Raw genomic sequence first — 15,677 nt, 5'->3', positions numbered from 1 at the left:
CACCATCACCAGGAAAAGGCAGGTCTATGTGAATGGGGACTCCTTATTGAGAAGAATAGACAGGCCTGTAACCAGAGCTGATCCAGAGAATAGAAGGGTGTGCTGTCTTCCAGATGCTAAGATACGGCATGTAGACCTGAAGTTGAAAAGGATCCTAAAGGGAGCAGGAAAGAATCCCCTAATTATCCTTCATGTGTGAACAAATGATACAGCTAGATTCTCGCTGGAAAGTATTAAGGGAGACTATGCTAGGCTGGGGAAGACGCTTAAGGAAATTGAGGCTCAGGTAATCTTTAGTGGGATTCTGCCTGTTCCTAGAGAGAAGGGCAACAAAGGTGTGACAAGATTATGACGATCAACAGATGGCTTAGGCAGTGGTGCTATAAGGAGGGCTTTGGAATGTATGGCCACTGGGAGGCATTCATGGACAGAGGACAGTTCTCTCGGAATGGACTTCATCTGAGTAGGGAAGGAAATAGACTTCTAGGATGGAGGCTGTCACAACTGATTAAGAGAGCTTTAAAACTAGGAATTTGGGGGAGATGGTTGGGAGATGTCCAGGTAATTGCCACACTGGATTTTAGCATTGAGAGGGAAGAAAACTAAGTAAGAAAGGATACAGCCGTAGGTAGGAGAATGTATATAAGGAGGAAGGGCAGTGTGGATACCAGTCTAATAGGTCATACTGGGTGTAGAATGACCGTGCCTAATCAGGTACAGAATGTGAGCGAGGCCAAACAGAAAAAATGAAGAAGTTTGTACACCAATGCGAGGAGCCTAGGTAACAAAATGGAGGAACTAGAGCTACTGGTGCAGGAAGTGAAACCAGATATTATAGGGATAACAGAAACATGGTGGAATAGTCGTCATGACTGGACTACAGGTATTGAAGGGTATGTGCAGTTTAAGAAAGACCGAAATAAAGGTAAAGGTGGTGGAGTAGCATTGTATATCAATGATGAGGTAGAATGTAAAGAAATAAGAAGCGATGGAATGGATAAGACAGAGTCCGTCTGGGCAAAAATCACATTGGGGAAGAAAACTACTAGAGCCTCCCCTGTGATCATGCTTGGGGTGTGCTATAGACCACCGGGATCTAATTTGGATATGGATAGAGCCCTCTTCAATGTTTTTAATGAAGTAAATACTAATGGAAACTGTGTGATCATGGGAGACTAACTTCCCAGGTATAGACTGGAGGACGAGTGCTAGTAATAATAATAGGGCTCAGATTTTCCTAGATGCGATAGCTGATGGATTCCTTCATCAAGTAGTTGCTGAACCGACAAGAGGGGATGCCATTTTAGATTTGGTTTTGGTGAGTAGTGAGGACCTCATAGAAGAAATGGTTGTAGGGGACAATCTTGGTTCAAGTGATCATGAGCTAATTCAGTTCAAATTAAATGGAAGGATTAACAAAAATAAATCTGTAACTAGGGTTTTTGATTTCAAAAGGGCTGACTTTCAAAAATTAAGGAAATTAGTTAGGGAAGTGGATTGGACTGAAGAATTTATGGACCTAAAGGCAGAGGAGGCCTGGGATTACTTTAAATCAAAGCTGCAGATGCTATCGGAAGCCTGCATCCCAAGAAAGGGGAAAAAATTCATAGGTAGGAGTTGTAGACCAAGCTGGATGAGCAAGCATCTCAGAGAGGTGATTAAGAAAAAGCAGAAAGCATACAGGGAGTGGAAGATGGGAGGGATCTGCAAGGAAAGCTACCTTATTGAGGTCAGAACACGTAGGGATAAAGTGAGACAGGCTAAAAGTCAAGTAGAGTTGGACCTTGCAAAGGGAATTAAAACCAATAGTAAAAGGTTCTATAGCCGTATAAATAAGAAGAAAACAAAGAAAGAAGTTGTGGGATGGACTGAGGATGGAGTGGAGGGCAAGAATAATCTAGGCATGGCCCAATATCTAAACAAATACTTTGCCTCAGTCTTTAATAAAGCTAAAGAGGATCTTAAGGAAAATGGTAGCATGACAAATAGGAATGAGGATATGGAGGTAGATATTACCATATCTGAGGTAGAAGTGAAACTCGAACAGCTTAATGGGACTGAATTGGAGGGCCCAGATAATCTTCATCCAAGAATATTAAAGGAATTGGCACATGAAATTGCAAGGCCATTAGCAAGAATTTTTAATGAATCTGTAAACTCAGGGGTCGTACCGTATGACTGGAGAATTGCTAACATAGTTCCTATTTTTAAGAAAGGGAAAAAAGGTGATTCGGGTAACTACATGCCTGTTAGCTTGACATCTGTAGTATGCAAGGTCTTGGAAAAATTTTTGAAGGAGAAAGTAGTTAAGGACATTGAGGTCAATGGTAAATAGGACAAAATACAACATGGTTTTACAAAAGGTAGACCGTGCCAAACCAACCTGATCTCCTCCTTTGAGAAAGTAACAGATTTTTTTAGACAAAGGAAATGCAGTGGATCTAATTTACCTAGATTTCAGTAAGGTGTTTGATACCGTGCCACATGTGGAATTACTAGTTAAATTGGAAAGATAGGGATCAATATGAAAATTGAAAGGTGGATAAGGAATTGGTTAACGGGGAGACTACAGCGGGTCCTACTGAAAGGTGAACTGTCAGGCTGGAGGGAGGGAGGTTACCAGTGGAGTTCCTCAGGGATCAGTTTTGGGACCAATCTTATTTAGTCTTTTTATTACTGACCTCGGCACAAAAGGTAGGAGTGTGCTAATAAAGTTTGCAGATGATACAAAGCTGGGAGGTATTGCGAATTTAGAGAAGGACCAGGAAATCATACAGGAAGATTTGGATGACCTTGTAAACTGGAGTAATAGTAATAGAATGAAATTTAATAGTGAGAAGTGTAATGCATTTAGGGATTAACAACAAGAATTTTAGTTATAAGCTGGGGATGCATCAATTACAAGTAACGGAGGAGGAGAAGGACCTTGGAGTATTAGTTGATCATAGGATGACTATGAGTCGCCAATGTGATATGGCCGTGAAAAAAGCTAATGCGGTCTTGGGATGCATCAGACGAGGTATTTCCAGTAGAGATAAGGAGGTTTTAGTACCGTTATACAAGGCACCGGTGAGACCTCACCTGGAATACTGTGTGCAGTTCTGGTCTCCCATGTTTAAGAACTGGACATTTAAACATTCAAACCGGAACAGGTACAGAGAAGGGCTACTAGGATGATCCGAGAAATAGAAAACCTGTCTTATGAAAGGAGACTCAAGGAGCTTGGCTTGTGTAGCCTAACTAAAAGAAGGCTAAGGGGAGATATGATTGCTCTCTATAAATATATCAGAGAGATAAATACCAGGGAGGGAGAAGAATTATTTAAGCTCAGTACCAATGTGGACACAAGAACAAATGGATATAAACTGGTCATTGGGAAGTTTAGACTTGAAATTAGATGAAGGTTTCTAACCATCAGAGGAGTGAAGTTTTGGAATAGCCTTCCAAGGGAAGCAGTGGGGGCAAAAGACCTACCTGGCTTTAAGATTAAACTCGATAAGTTTATGGAGGAGATGGTATGATGGGATAACATGATTTTGGTAGTTAATTGATCTTTAAATATTCATGGTAAATAGGCCCAATAGCCTGTGATGGGATGTTAGATGGGGTGGGATCCGAGTTACTACTTTCTTTCCTGGGTATCTGGCTGGTGAATCTTGCCCATATGCTCAGGGTTTAGCTGATCACCATATTTGGGGTCAGGAAGGAATTTTCCTCCAGGGCAGATTGGAAGAGGCCCTGGAGGTTTTTCGCCTTCTTCTGTAGCATGGGACACGGGTCACGTGCTGGAGGATTCTCTGCTCCTTGAAGTCTTTAAACCACGATTTGAGGACTTCAATAGCTCAGACATAGGTGAGAGGTTTTTCGCAGGAGTGGGTGGGTGAGATTCTGTGGTCTGCATTGTGCAGGAGGTCGGACTAGATGATCATAATGGTCCCTTCTGACCTTAGTATCTATGAATCTATGCCCATTTTGTTAAGTGTCCACTGTTCACAGTCCCTCACCAACATCCAGGGCCTGACTGAAAGTCCGCTGAAGTCAAGGGGAATCTATTGACTTCAATGCACTTCACTGCACAAGTGAGTTTGTGCTCTAGGTAAGAGCATAACAACACAGACTTAATTAGTTCCTGAAGAGGCAGTTGCATACTAGAGCAAGAGCAAAAGGAAAAAATATTAATAAAATAAACTAACAAGGTAATTATATAACATTAACATCTATATTCCAAGCAAATTGTCCATTTTTAAAAACAATGAACATTTAACAATGTCTGAAAATGAACAATTAAAGGAAGGTTGATAAGTGTTCAAATATCCTCTCAGTTCTTATGGTCTCCAATATATATGCATATTAAAAATACCACATTGCACATTCCCAAACCAACTTTAATTCTGCCAATCTTCTACCTATAGAAACCTTCCTGCACCCAACACTACATTGAACACTGTTTTCATAGGGATCATTGCCTGCAAACTGCACAGGGCCCGCAGACCATCTTCCAGTTCACCAGCCCCAAACCACTGATATCTTGCCTCTTACCCTCCATCTACAGATTTCTCCCTCCCCAATTCAGACTTTCTACAAGAGACCACAATGTATCATCCCCTATTTTTCATGTACAGTCCAGAAACACCAGCATTTCCAAATCCACGATTCCACTAGGAGGCAGAAAGTCTAATTTATTTCACAAAAAGAAAAGGAGTACTTGTGGCACCTTACAGACTAACAAATTTATTTGAGCTGTAGCTCACAAAAGGTTATGCTCAAATAAATTTGTTAGTCTCTAAGGTGCCACAAGTACTCCTTTTCTTTTTGCAGATACAGACTAACACGGCTGCTACTCTGAAACCTAATTTATTTCACTTATCCTCCCTCTGTGGAATGGAACACCATGTACGCTCTCTATTTACCCTCAAAAATGTGAGGAGAATCCCAGCCTTCTACTATTACAGAGTGACATATCTTTACCCAATGCAGTGTACACAAACCTTCATGTACTCCATTCATTACAGCAAGCTAGTACACTGATAATCAAGGAGCGGAGAAAGGAGTTGACACACCTGTATCCGTAGAACAGATTTTCAGTTTTAGTCAATGACTGCAAAGAATTTGGAAGTTCCAATTAAGATGTAAACTTACTCCAGATCTGTAAACACAACCTGAGATCTGAAAGTCAAGCTGAATTATCTTGTTCTTTCATGTACCAGTATCATCACTGGTAATAAAGTATCTGAGGGCCATATCATGATCTCAATAGCATCAATGAAGACTTAACCGCAACTGGGCTCTCAGATACCAGGCTGAGTTTACAGCTGGTAAAAATATTTTAAAAATTCTGCACTGAGTAAATTTGAGACAGAACCATTGAGACTCAAACCTAGAACTCCAGAATACCATTTTATGCAATCGCTTTTCAGACTAGAAATGCATTTTAAGTGACGTGCCTCAAATCATTCAAAGTGGATAGAAGAACTAGGATTACTACCCAGTTATCTTGATTTCCAATCCTGTGCTTTAACCATTACACTATGCTTCTTTATCTAATATTTGCCCAAACTCCTTCCCTTTCCTCCAAATCTCTCTATAAACCCACCTATTCCATTAATCATTTCAGTGAGTGTGATGCATGGTCATGAGTTTGCTTTACATGACATTATACAGGATTGTCTTTAGAACCGAAGTTTTTGGGACAGGGACCCATGCGGCACAGTGTACCTGCATCATGAACATTTACTGATATAGATATAGATAAAATTGTGTTCACAGATTTTACAAGTTGTGTTGCAAAGGAAATCTAGGACATCAAAAGACAAAGAAGACATGAAGAAGAGGAAAGAAAGTACACAGAGACAGGGTGTAGAGAGGCAGAGTGGAGAGAGGAAGTTGGTAGGAGTACACTTGTGAATATTTCTCAAGGAATAGTGTTGGGGCAAGTGTGAGGAACCCCACCTTTAAGTCTTACAGTAGATATCCAGATAGAAAAAAGGCTATTGCTGCTTCTATAGAAACCAGAGAAAGTGGGAATGGTGCTTGGCGAATCAATTCCTTCCTTTTTGCCCCAGTCTTTTCAACTCCTCCTCTGTTCTCTCTCACCTTGAAAATCTTAGTCTGAAGAAGTATTTTATTTCTATAGGTCTTAGAGTCCAGTGCTCTACTGAGTCAATAATTCTAGGACTCAGAAAAGAGTCACTGCTTCCAAAAGGTGCCAATTCAGCAAAACAGGGGACAAGCAGACTAGCCGGGACAGCAAAGTTAAAGGACCTTCAGTATCAAGGATACCTTTTAAATTACAACGAGAACAAAGGAGGAGGCAGCCACTCAAATGACCCTTCACTGGGGCTGTTTTGCACCAACAAAGCAAAATATATGGAACGAGGGTAGGGAGCAACATCATTTTGCTCATGAATTCAGGTAATGAAGAACAATTAGTGAGAATGATTTTAGCCTTTAACTTTTGTGGGTTGTATTTCACAGATCTATGTATGTTCTTCTTGGTGTACCACACAGTGCAGAGTCAACTTTAACAGGAATAAACTAATAAATGTGGACTCAATCATCTCTTCATGATAAAGCTCCTCTTCTTACTTCACCACCCCCTGAGCCCAGAAAGGAACCTGATGTAGCATAAGCATTGCCAGCTAATGAATACATGTTTTGTTTAATCTGTAGATGCATACAAGTTTTGTCTGTCTAGCCAGAGCTTTTAAATGGCAGGTTAATTCAATTTTATTGTTTAGGAAATAGCAGATTTAAATGGAACGCTGCTCAAACTTTAGACCTGTGTTTTGCAACAAAAGATTGAAATAGGCCAGATTCTACCAAGGAGTTTTAATCTTTCGATCTAGTAATGAATACTCTGTGCCACAGCAGCACAGGAACACCTTGTTTATTTCTTTTCTTTTTAATCAAAGGATATTTATTAAGTACTGAAGTTGTGTAATTCATCACGTTAGCTGTTGATTTCACACAAAAGAATATGCTGCTTTTGCTATTTATTATTAATAGTAATTACTTATATTGCAGTAGGGCCCAGTAAGGACCAGGATCATTGTGTTAGGCACTGTAGAAAACACAGAACAGAGTCCCTGACCCAAGGAGCGCTCTCATTATTAAGGGCAGTTAATGTAGCCAAAGAAAGAAAAGAGTCCGTGACCCCCATATACCACAAGTATGAAGCCTGCAGCCTTCTCTTAAAAAAAGGATAAATTAATTTTCTAAGTATTTGTAAAACAATTCTAACTGTGTATGGACAGAAGAACTGCTAAAGGATTTTAGACTTTAAACCAATAGCAAAGGCTCTGAGAGGTATACTACCATACTGTAGTTGTGGTTCTATTTTGTAAATGCAGCCCTGCTTTGTCTGTGGATAGTAATATGTTGATGCAGCACTCACGCTGGCAGAGTTACATGTGTTGTACCAATTGGAACGATTTCCATGGACTTTCCCCAGAATTTGTTTTTCCATCTCACATCTGAAACAGAAAAACATGGACACATTTAGTAGTAAACACAGGTCAATAAAACAATTTCTGAGAGGAATTATTTTGAAAAAGCCTTATGTAATAAAGTGTTTGAGATCCTAAGCAAAGTTTCAGCTATTGACCTGCAAAGCTCCATATAGTTTCTCATTTTTCCAAGGGATGCATGTCTAACATGTCAACCAGAAAGTCAAAGCCAGAAGCAGAAGAAAATGATAATATTCTTTATCCGATTTTGTTCAAATGAATGGAATTGGAATGAACAATTCCTAGATAACATATACTTCATTCACACTCAATATTTTATTAGAACGAGGCCATCTCCAAAAGCAAAGCTCATATTTCAAGGAAATTGAAATTGGGGACTCCAGTCAAAAACCAGGCACCTGGCAACCCTAGGGATACCTCAGGTTGGTGGGACAGAGGGCTCAGCAGTCCACAGTCTAGATTGCACCCCGGGAACCCTGTCACAACTTCGTATCACATAATAAGTAGAAGATCAACATTACCTGAAGTGCTGCCATATAACAGACATGTCAATGGTACACAGACCTCTCACAAAGTTTAAGTGTTAAGGTACTGTACAGATAGTTATGAGATGCTTTATGGTCTCTTATGTAGTTAGGCTGTCATATTTAAAGATCAGTATATTGGAAACATCTCAAGAAAAATGTAGCATGAAAATCCAGAAAGTTTGGATAACATTTGTACCAAATGAGGAGTTAACTGGAAGTCAAAGCACAGATGCTGCGATGGTAGGTGCTTTAGAAGAATAGAGAGACCAGTGTTTATCAAAGTCTCCTTAACATGTGACAGTGGAATAGGCAACCAAAAGTTTCAGTTTCACAATGTGGAAAAAAATGGTTACCAGAATAAACAGCACGGCCAGAACCCACTCTCCTGCCTCACAGAGTTTTAATGACCTCATGAATGAGAAAGACGCATCAGAGCCAGCTTAGAGGACAGAGTCACAATAGAAAAGGCAAGGTAGGGTTGGGTGGGGACGGAGGAGCAGAAAGAGGAATATTCTTCAGAAGACCCCCACAAAAACTGTCACTCAGCATCCAGTTCCTCCAAAACACACGAATGATCGAATTCCAGGAACCACAGCTCTCTCAAGAGGAAAGGAGCCTCTTAAATTTAGAGAGCCTAAAATACTCCATCCGGACAGCCTTGCCAGGCTCAGCAAACCCTGGACTAGACCAAAGTTCCCTCCTTTTAACAAAGAAGGATGCAGGATTGGGAAACATTCACATCATACGAAGAACTTTCCTCACACACTAGCTGCTTTAGGATTAAATTTCTTGATGCTTAGAGTTGCACAAATGATGGGGACTGTCCTGTGGGAAGAGGTGGCAGCCTTAGCCCCAGCATTCTCCTAGCAAAAATCAAAGCGTTGTCAGAGTTCTCTAACAGCTCATCCGACCACCTTTTAATGAACTACGTGTGCCCTGGTTCTGGCTCCTCAGGCACCCAAAAGGAAACTTTAGATTCTCACTTACAAGGCCAGATTCTTTCTGGAGGAGCATTTTGTTCTCACAATGCACAAGATGTTATCATAGCCAGAGATGGTATTTTAAAAAAACAAACACAAAACCAGCCATGTGTATCAGTGTCTTCAATTTTATTAGACAGTTTCTTCCTTGCCATGATGATACTATCCAGTCTTCCCTGTACATTGTCTGGCTCTTTTGCCTGAACTTTTAACCATTAGCTATTTCAGGTCAAGAATAAAGGACTCTTGTCTTGTATTTATTTGCAAGGAAGAGGAATACATTGGAAAGAGGAAAACACAGACTAGTAAGAGCCCCAATTATTTTAAATATGGCCACAGGTGTAATAACTATACTGAAGTCAGACAATACAATTAAAAGACAGACTTAAAGTAGCCCAGATATGTCATGCATTGTCAAACCTCTCAAGTTCAAAGGGTTTAACTCAGTTATGGGGACATGGTTAGGTTCCATCTACTCTATTTCTTAGACTAAGTATATTGGTCAAGGGAAAACCCTGTTGTAACTAGGTCCCATGACTTTGCCATAGTTGTGAAGCAGGCAAGGTCTTTGCACCCATGTTTTTTTGGAAAAATTGGGAATCCCAAGACAGGGGCTAAACAGTCAAACCACACAAATGCCTGTCATGTTGTAATGATTTCCTTTTCTCCTTATGGTTTCAGTTTTAAAAAATGGTACATAGGTTTCTCCATTGTCTTGTCCAAATCTCTTGGGTGGAAGTCAAGGTGGGAGTGGAATTAAAATGTGGTAAATCCTGCAAATGAATCAGACCAGGCCCTAGTTTTCTAGTTCTAATCACATTTTTAATTTTTTTCTAAACTTGAGATGCAACTTTTCCAGTGCTTTATTTAAGCTACAGAACAACATTTCCAGGTTGTTTTAGAAATGCAGACGTTTGTACTGGTGAAATACCATTCATTATTATTCAGGAATGATTTCACAAACGTTATAACAGGCATGCCATAGTCTAGGGGCTGAGATTGCCTAGAGCAGTTCTATTATTACTGAACAGCTGGGGAGGCCTGCCTTTATTGTTCATCTGGATGTTTAATGTTAGACATAAAATGAAGCTACTATGAAAATGACAGCAGTTAATGATAAACTAAAGAATTACCTTGCCAAAAAGCAAAATTCACAGATTCAGCATGACATGCAGATATTGGTGGGTGATGACTGACCTAGTTGGAAGAAGGGAAAAAATGCATTAACATTAACAAGTTCATTAGAATCTGCTTACATTTTTTCATGTTTGAATTTTACAGTTTAAATGCCTCATTTTCCTTTCATAATTTTGTCCTCAAGGGGAGCTAGTAGAATAAACCGATAACCACTGATGATTAAAAAGGGTTGTGGAAAGTGGGATTTCAAGCAAATATTACAAAGAAAAGACCTGTGACTTTTGTGGGTTGGGTGAACTATTAACTGCATATGTTGCACAGTGTCACTCATGTGGTAATTACATATGGCCTGAGGACCCATGAATGTATTAACAGTAGCCACAAACAGATGTGCAAAAACAAAGGATCAAGTTCACCTCTGGTGTAAGCAGAGTAAAGGGAAAGTTGGCCTCATTTTTAAAGCTGCGGATACCCAAAAATCCCATTAACTTCATTGGAAACTGGTGCTGCTCAGCACCTCTGGGAAAAATCAGACCACATAACCCCATCTTCTGACAATAGCTGCTACAATATGCGGTCTTCTGCACTTGTTCTTCCCAGCAGAAAACCTCAACCACAGCATTTCCTCAGAATTGGGCTTGTGTAGTTGCGTAGATCTGAATTAGGGCAACCGCCAAATAAAGCCAGGGTTGTAAAATAAATAAATTTGACGTTGCAGAGAAAGAAAGAAGAGGAGTGTGGTAAAGCAACCACACAGGGTAGAAGCAGCAGCAATCACATTCACATTCATTTCTTGATAGCTGTGAGCAGGAACTGTGTTAAATGACAGACATTCAATGCCAGACAAGTAACAGGAATGAGACAAAGAAATTTATTTTCTGTCAAGAGTAAATGCATGCTACTTGGAGTCACATTTCTGTTTTAGCTGGACATGTAAATAATGCAATTTATTTTCTCCTCCGTTATAATTTCTCTTATTCCTTATTAAATCCTTCTGTTTTTTCTGTAAAGGCATTCATGTCCTTATTGAATATCCTTTAATATATTGTGGTGAGTCTAATATACAGCTAACCTTTAGCACTGTCCTAACCCACATTGGGGTGATAGTCTCCTTCTCAGATGGCACTGCATTCACCCTAGTTTCTAAAATATACTCTATGGGCTAAATATTTACACTGGTAACAGAGCAGAATTATTCTCATTTATTATCTGTATTATAGTAACACTTAGAGGCCACAACTAGGTGCTGGCAGATGCCTGGTAAACGACAATCCCTGCCCCAAAGAACTTTCAATCTAAATAGATCTGACAAGAAGTTGGCTGCCCTGCTTGCTGCATGTTGTGTTCTTTCTGTATTTCTCTGTACCTGCCAACAGCTCCCTCACCCTCTTGCCAGTAAATTCACTGTATTACCTTTCATTTTTATTGAACATATGCACATAGTGGTGTGTGTCTGTAGGATAATAGAAGCCTCCATGATGGTTCTTAGATTCCTAACAAGTTAGAACAAACAAGTTAGTGTTTTTATTATTTGCTTTATTAGGGTTGCCAGTTTTGGTTGGATGTATTCTGGAGGTTTCATCACATGACAATCTTTAATTCCTGGGGACTCCAGGACAATCCTGGAGAGTTGGCAACCATATGCTTTATACAGGGTAGCAGGGCAAATCTTTCCACATTAACTGAAATTACTGTGACATTGCAACAGCGGGCCTGATTCACCACTTCCTTACTCTAGGTCGGTTTTATGCCAGTGCAATTTTCACAAATCAATGGTTTTCATCACCATAAAACTGGAGAACCAGGAACACTAATGGAATTTTAAACCTGATACTTGCCCTACCCATTCCCATATTTCCATCTCAGTAATGCCTGTGACTCATTTCCTGGGGCTAGGTTAAGATTACATAGCACTTTTTTTGGTCACCTGCTTAAGATCTATTGTTCCAGGTTCTGCCTTTACAGTTTAAGAAAAAACTTGTTTCTTAATGGATTCTAATTTAGGGTTACCTGTGACCAAAGTCCTACAATAGGCACAGTTTTTCCCCCATGCCTTTTTATCATGTCTAGATGAGCTGAAACAGTTTTTAACCTGTTACTTCAGTGAATACCATAGTAACCAAAATTCCCCCCCACCCCTTTTAATTTAGTGCTTCAATAACCCCACCTGCTTTTGGTAGAGCCCTGTTTTTAACCTGGTATTATATTTCCTATACTTTAGTCATCTTCCTGTCTGGAGATTATTTGCAGAAATACTCAGACTCTTTGCCTAGCTGTATATGGCCTACAACTACATGAGGGGAGATCCCTGATCTTATAGAGTAAGGACCCAGCCAGTACCTGAAGACAACCCAGGATGCTACAGAAAGTTGCTGGTTGGACAGTTGGTTTATTGCAGTATGCGGGGGCACCATGCTGAAATGCAATAACAAGGTCTGGACTATTACTGATTGTTAAAGATCACATGAAACTTTTCACAGGAATATGAATACGTGCCCTAGTCCAGGCCAGTTTTCAATATAGGCAATTGGCTTTTGCCCAGGGAAGTTCTTCTGTTACTTCAAGTAGATAAGCTGTTATTCTTTGCTTTGTGGCCGTAAACTGGTGTGTAATGTTAGCACTTCTATAATGGCTGTTACCATGTTTCACCCCAGAGGTAGCTACATTTTAGCAGATAGTGCAGTGATCTCTATAGCTTATAATTCTGCAATGTCTTCTGAAGATGCTATATATGACTTATGCCCACATTCTGTGGGGAGCCCCAGAGGACTGCTGCCATGTATACAGAATTAAACAGTCTATTAAGTGACTAGTGGGACAGTTAAAGGCACAATATACAGTACCTGTTCTGAAAAAAATTGGAAGCCCTTATCTTCCCGGACACATTCATAGGTTTCTCCAAGCACCGGATTAAATGGCTTACTCCCAGCCCTGTAGTAACTGGATGCATATGCAGATACTGCAAAAGCAGCCACGTACACCTGAGAATAAACAGGATTTTGCTTAATTGGTCATTAACTGTTTTCATTATATAGACAAAAGAGAGGCCTCATACAGATGCCAGATACTACATTCTTCTGCAGTTTGCAAATGTGTGGCTTATTGCAAGCCAACCTTTAACATGAGCATTGAGGTGTGACTCAGTTTGCAGAGTCATTTCAAGGCCTTTATTAAAAATAGGAAGGATCCAAATTCATAAAAGATTAAAACGTACTTCAATTTCTCCTTTCACAACTATGCAGGAAAAAATGAAATCAGAGGCACACCCCAAAAATGGACAGAGAGAGAGACACACACATGCAGTCTGTGAACTCCAAATGCTGGATCAAAGAATACTTGAGCTGTTAGTCTGCAGTGTTGCAGCCCTGTTGGTCCCAGACTATGAGACACACAAAGGCTATGTCTATACCAGCACTTTTGTCAGCAAAACTTTGGTTGGTCAGGGGTGTGAAAAAATACCCCAACTGACAAAAGCGCCGCTGTAGACTGAGCTATGTCAGTGAAAGAGTATCCCACCACTGACATATCTACCACCACTCGTTGGAGGTGGTTTAATTATGCCGGTGTGAGAGATTTCTCCCACTGGCATAGAGCAGCTACACAGGAAACCTTACAGCGACGCAACTGCAAGAACATGTGTAAGAACATAAGAACGGCCGTACGGGGTCAGACCAAAACTCCATCTAGCCCAGTATCCTGTCTTCTGACAGTGGCCAATACCAGGTGGCCTTGAGGGAATGAACAGAACAGGTCATCATCAAGTGATCCATTCCCTGTCTTCTATTCCCAGCTTCTGGCAAACAGAGGTTAGGGACACCATCCCTGCCCATCCTGGCTAATAGTCATTGATGGATCCATGAATTTATCTAGTTCTTTTTTGAACTTTGTCATAGTCTTGGCCTTCACAACATCCTCTGATTATGTCTACACAGACCATGTTACCAAAGTGGGTAAGGTAATATCTTTTACTGGACCAACTTCTGTCGGTGGAAGGGACAAGATTTCGAGGATTGAGAGGTCAGATATGGAGTGATCGCTTTGTGAAAAGTATTAGTCTATGGGTGATAGGGTGTTTTTGTCTTATCATTTTGCTGTACACGTTCTTTTGAAAGCATAGTGATTATCTGGTTTCACCCATATAGTTGTTGGGGCATTTGATGCACTGGATGTGGTACACCGTATATCTGACCTCTCAATTCTCATCTTCAAAAGGAAACCTACATGACATCTTCAAAAGACAAGCCTGGGAAATTAATTTAATAACTATGCTAGACATTAAAAATCATGGGCTTAACAGAGACACTGCTTTTATGGCTCATTTTATGGCCTAGGACTGCAGATGTGCTACATACCCACTTCATTTTAAGGAGTCTTCTACAACATGTGGACCCTTAATTCTTAACAATCTGTCTCACCTTGTCATCTTCTCCAGAGCAGAGAAAGAGCTCTGAAGTTCAAAAGCTTGTCCCCTCCACCAACAGAAGTTGGTCCAGTAAAAAAAAAGCTGTTAAAGCAACTCAGAATTTGACACCAATTTAAAATGTACATAAAAACGGTACTTCTAAAAAAATTACTTTAAACAAAATGCCATTCCAAAGAACAGAAACCAGTAAACGAGAAACTGCTTAAAAAGCAATTTCAAATTTTATATTAGAAAATGTCTCAAAACATTAACTGTACACCTGTGGTCCCTAGACTTATGAAACCATATCCTTTGTCCCCCACCCCTAAAACATGGGGAAGGGGCTCATATCTCTAAGGCAACAGTTTACTGGTCTACTTAGGTTTCTGTGTGGGGTCATTAAGGCTATGTCTATACTAGAGAGCTGACAGTAGCAAAGCTTGTGTAGTCACTCTATGCCAATGGGAGAGAGGTCTCCAGTAAACATAATTAAACCACCCCCAATGAGCAGCAATAGCTATGTTGGCGGGAGAAGTGCACACTACCACTTACGTCGCTCGGCGGTGTGTGTGTGTGTGTGGAATATTCACACCCCATAGCAACATACATTTTGCCGACATAAGTGACGCAGCCAGTTTGCCCTGCCATTTGTCTATTGTGTGCTAATCTTTATCTTGCCAGTTTCCTTTACAATAGGTGGCAGATACAAATCCCCCCCCCCAATAGTTATTAGCACCTCTGCAGAACTGAAAGGTCCGAGGAATGAAAATTTGGAAGTTATTCTGTGGACCTTGATTCATCTCTCCTTTCCTTCACTGCCTTCTTCCAAGGAAACTCCCTCCCCTTTTCCTTTCCTTGGGAAAGCCCTAGACTGTGTTGTAGATGTGCTCCCTCTCAAATCTCAGTACCTTAATCCGTAAATGAAACACTCAGAAGTAGACTACAAGGTAGTGGGATTTCAGGACATTCATTAACATTAACCCTGGTTTGGGGGTTCTCATGCTGGAGAATTCCCTATTTCTGTTCCCGAATGTAATTTCCCTGACAACTAAGGATCAAAAAAAAAATTGTCTTGTTTTTATTTCCTTCTAAAAAGGCAATTACTTATTTCCTTTTTTAATACACATTCTCGAGCAAAAAGAAGAGAGAAAATAATGTCTATTGA

General features: G+C 40.3%; 1 protein-coding gene across 9 annotated transcripts in view; it reads right to left on the bottom strand.

Moving 5' to 3' along the window:
- Window positions 1-15,677, bottom strand: part of OSBPL3 (oxysterol binding protein like 3) — a 136,294-nt gene that overhangs the window by 10,346 nt on the left and 110,271 nt on the right. For all 9 annotated transcript variants that reach the window (XM_084620605.1, XM_084620610.1, XM_084620607.1 and 6 more), the window contains 3 exons: window positions 12,954-13,091; window positions 10,107-10,170; window positions 7,394-7,472 (listed from right to left, as the gene is read on the bottom strand). In XM_084620605.1, the coding sequence (XP_084476731.1) occupies window positions 7,394-7,472; window positions 10,107-10,170; window positions 12,954-13,091 (281 nt within the window). The remainder of the gene's footprint in view (window positions 1-7,393; window positions 7,473-10,106; window positions 10,171-12,953; window positions 13,092-15,677) is intronic.

Source organism: Lepidochelys olivacea (genome assembly GCF_965140295.1).
Source record: "Lepidochelys olivacea isolate rLepOli2 genome assembly, chromosome: 2".
Lineage (NCBI taxonomy): Eukaryota > Metazoa > Chordata > Testudines > Cheloniidae > Lepidochelys > Lepidochelys olivacea.
The sequence above is the reverse complement of the archived record's forward strand: the minus strand, read 5'-3'. Positions and strand labels throughout refer to the sequence as shown.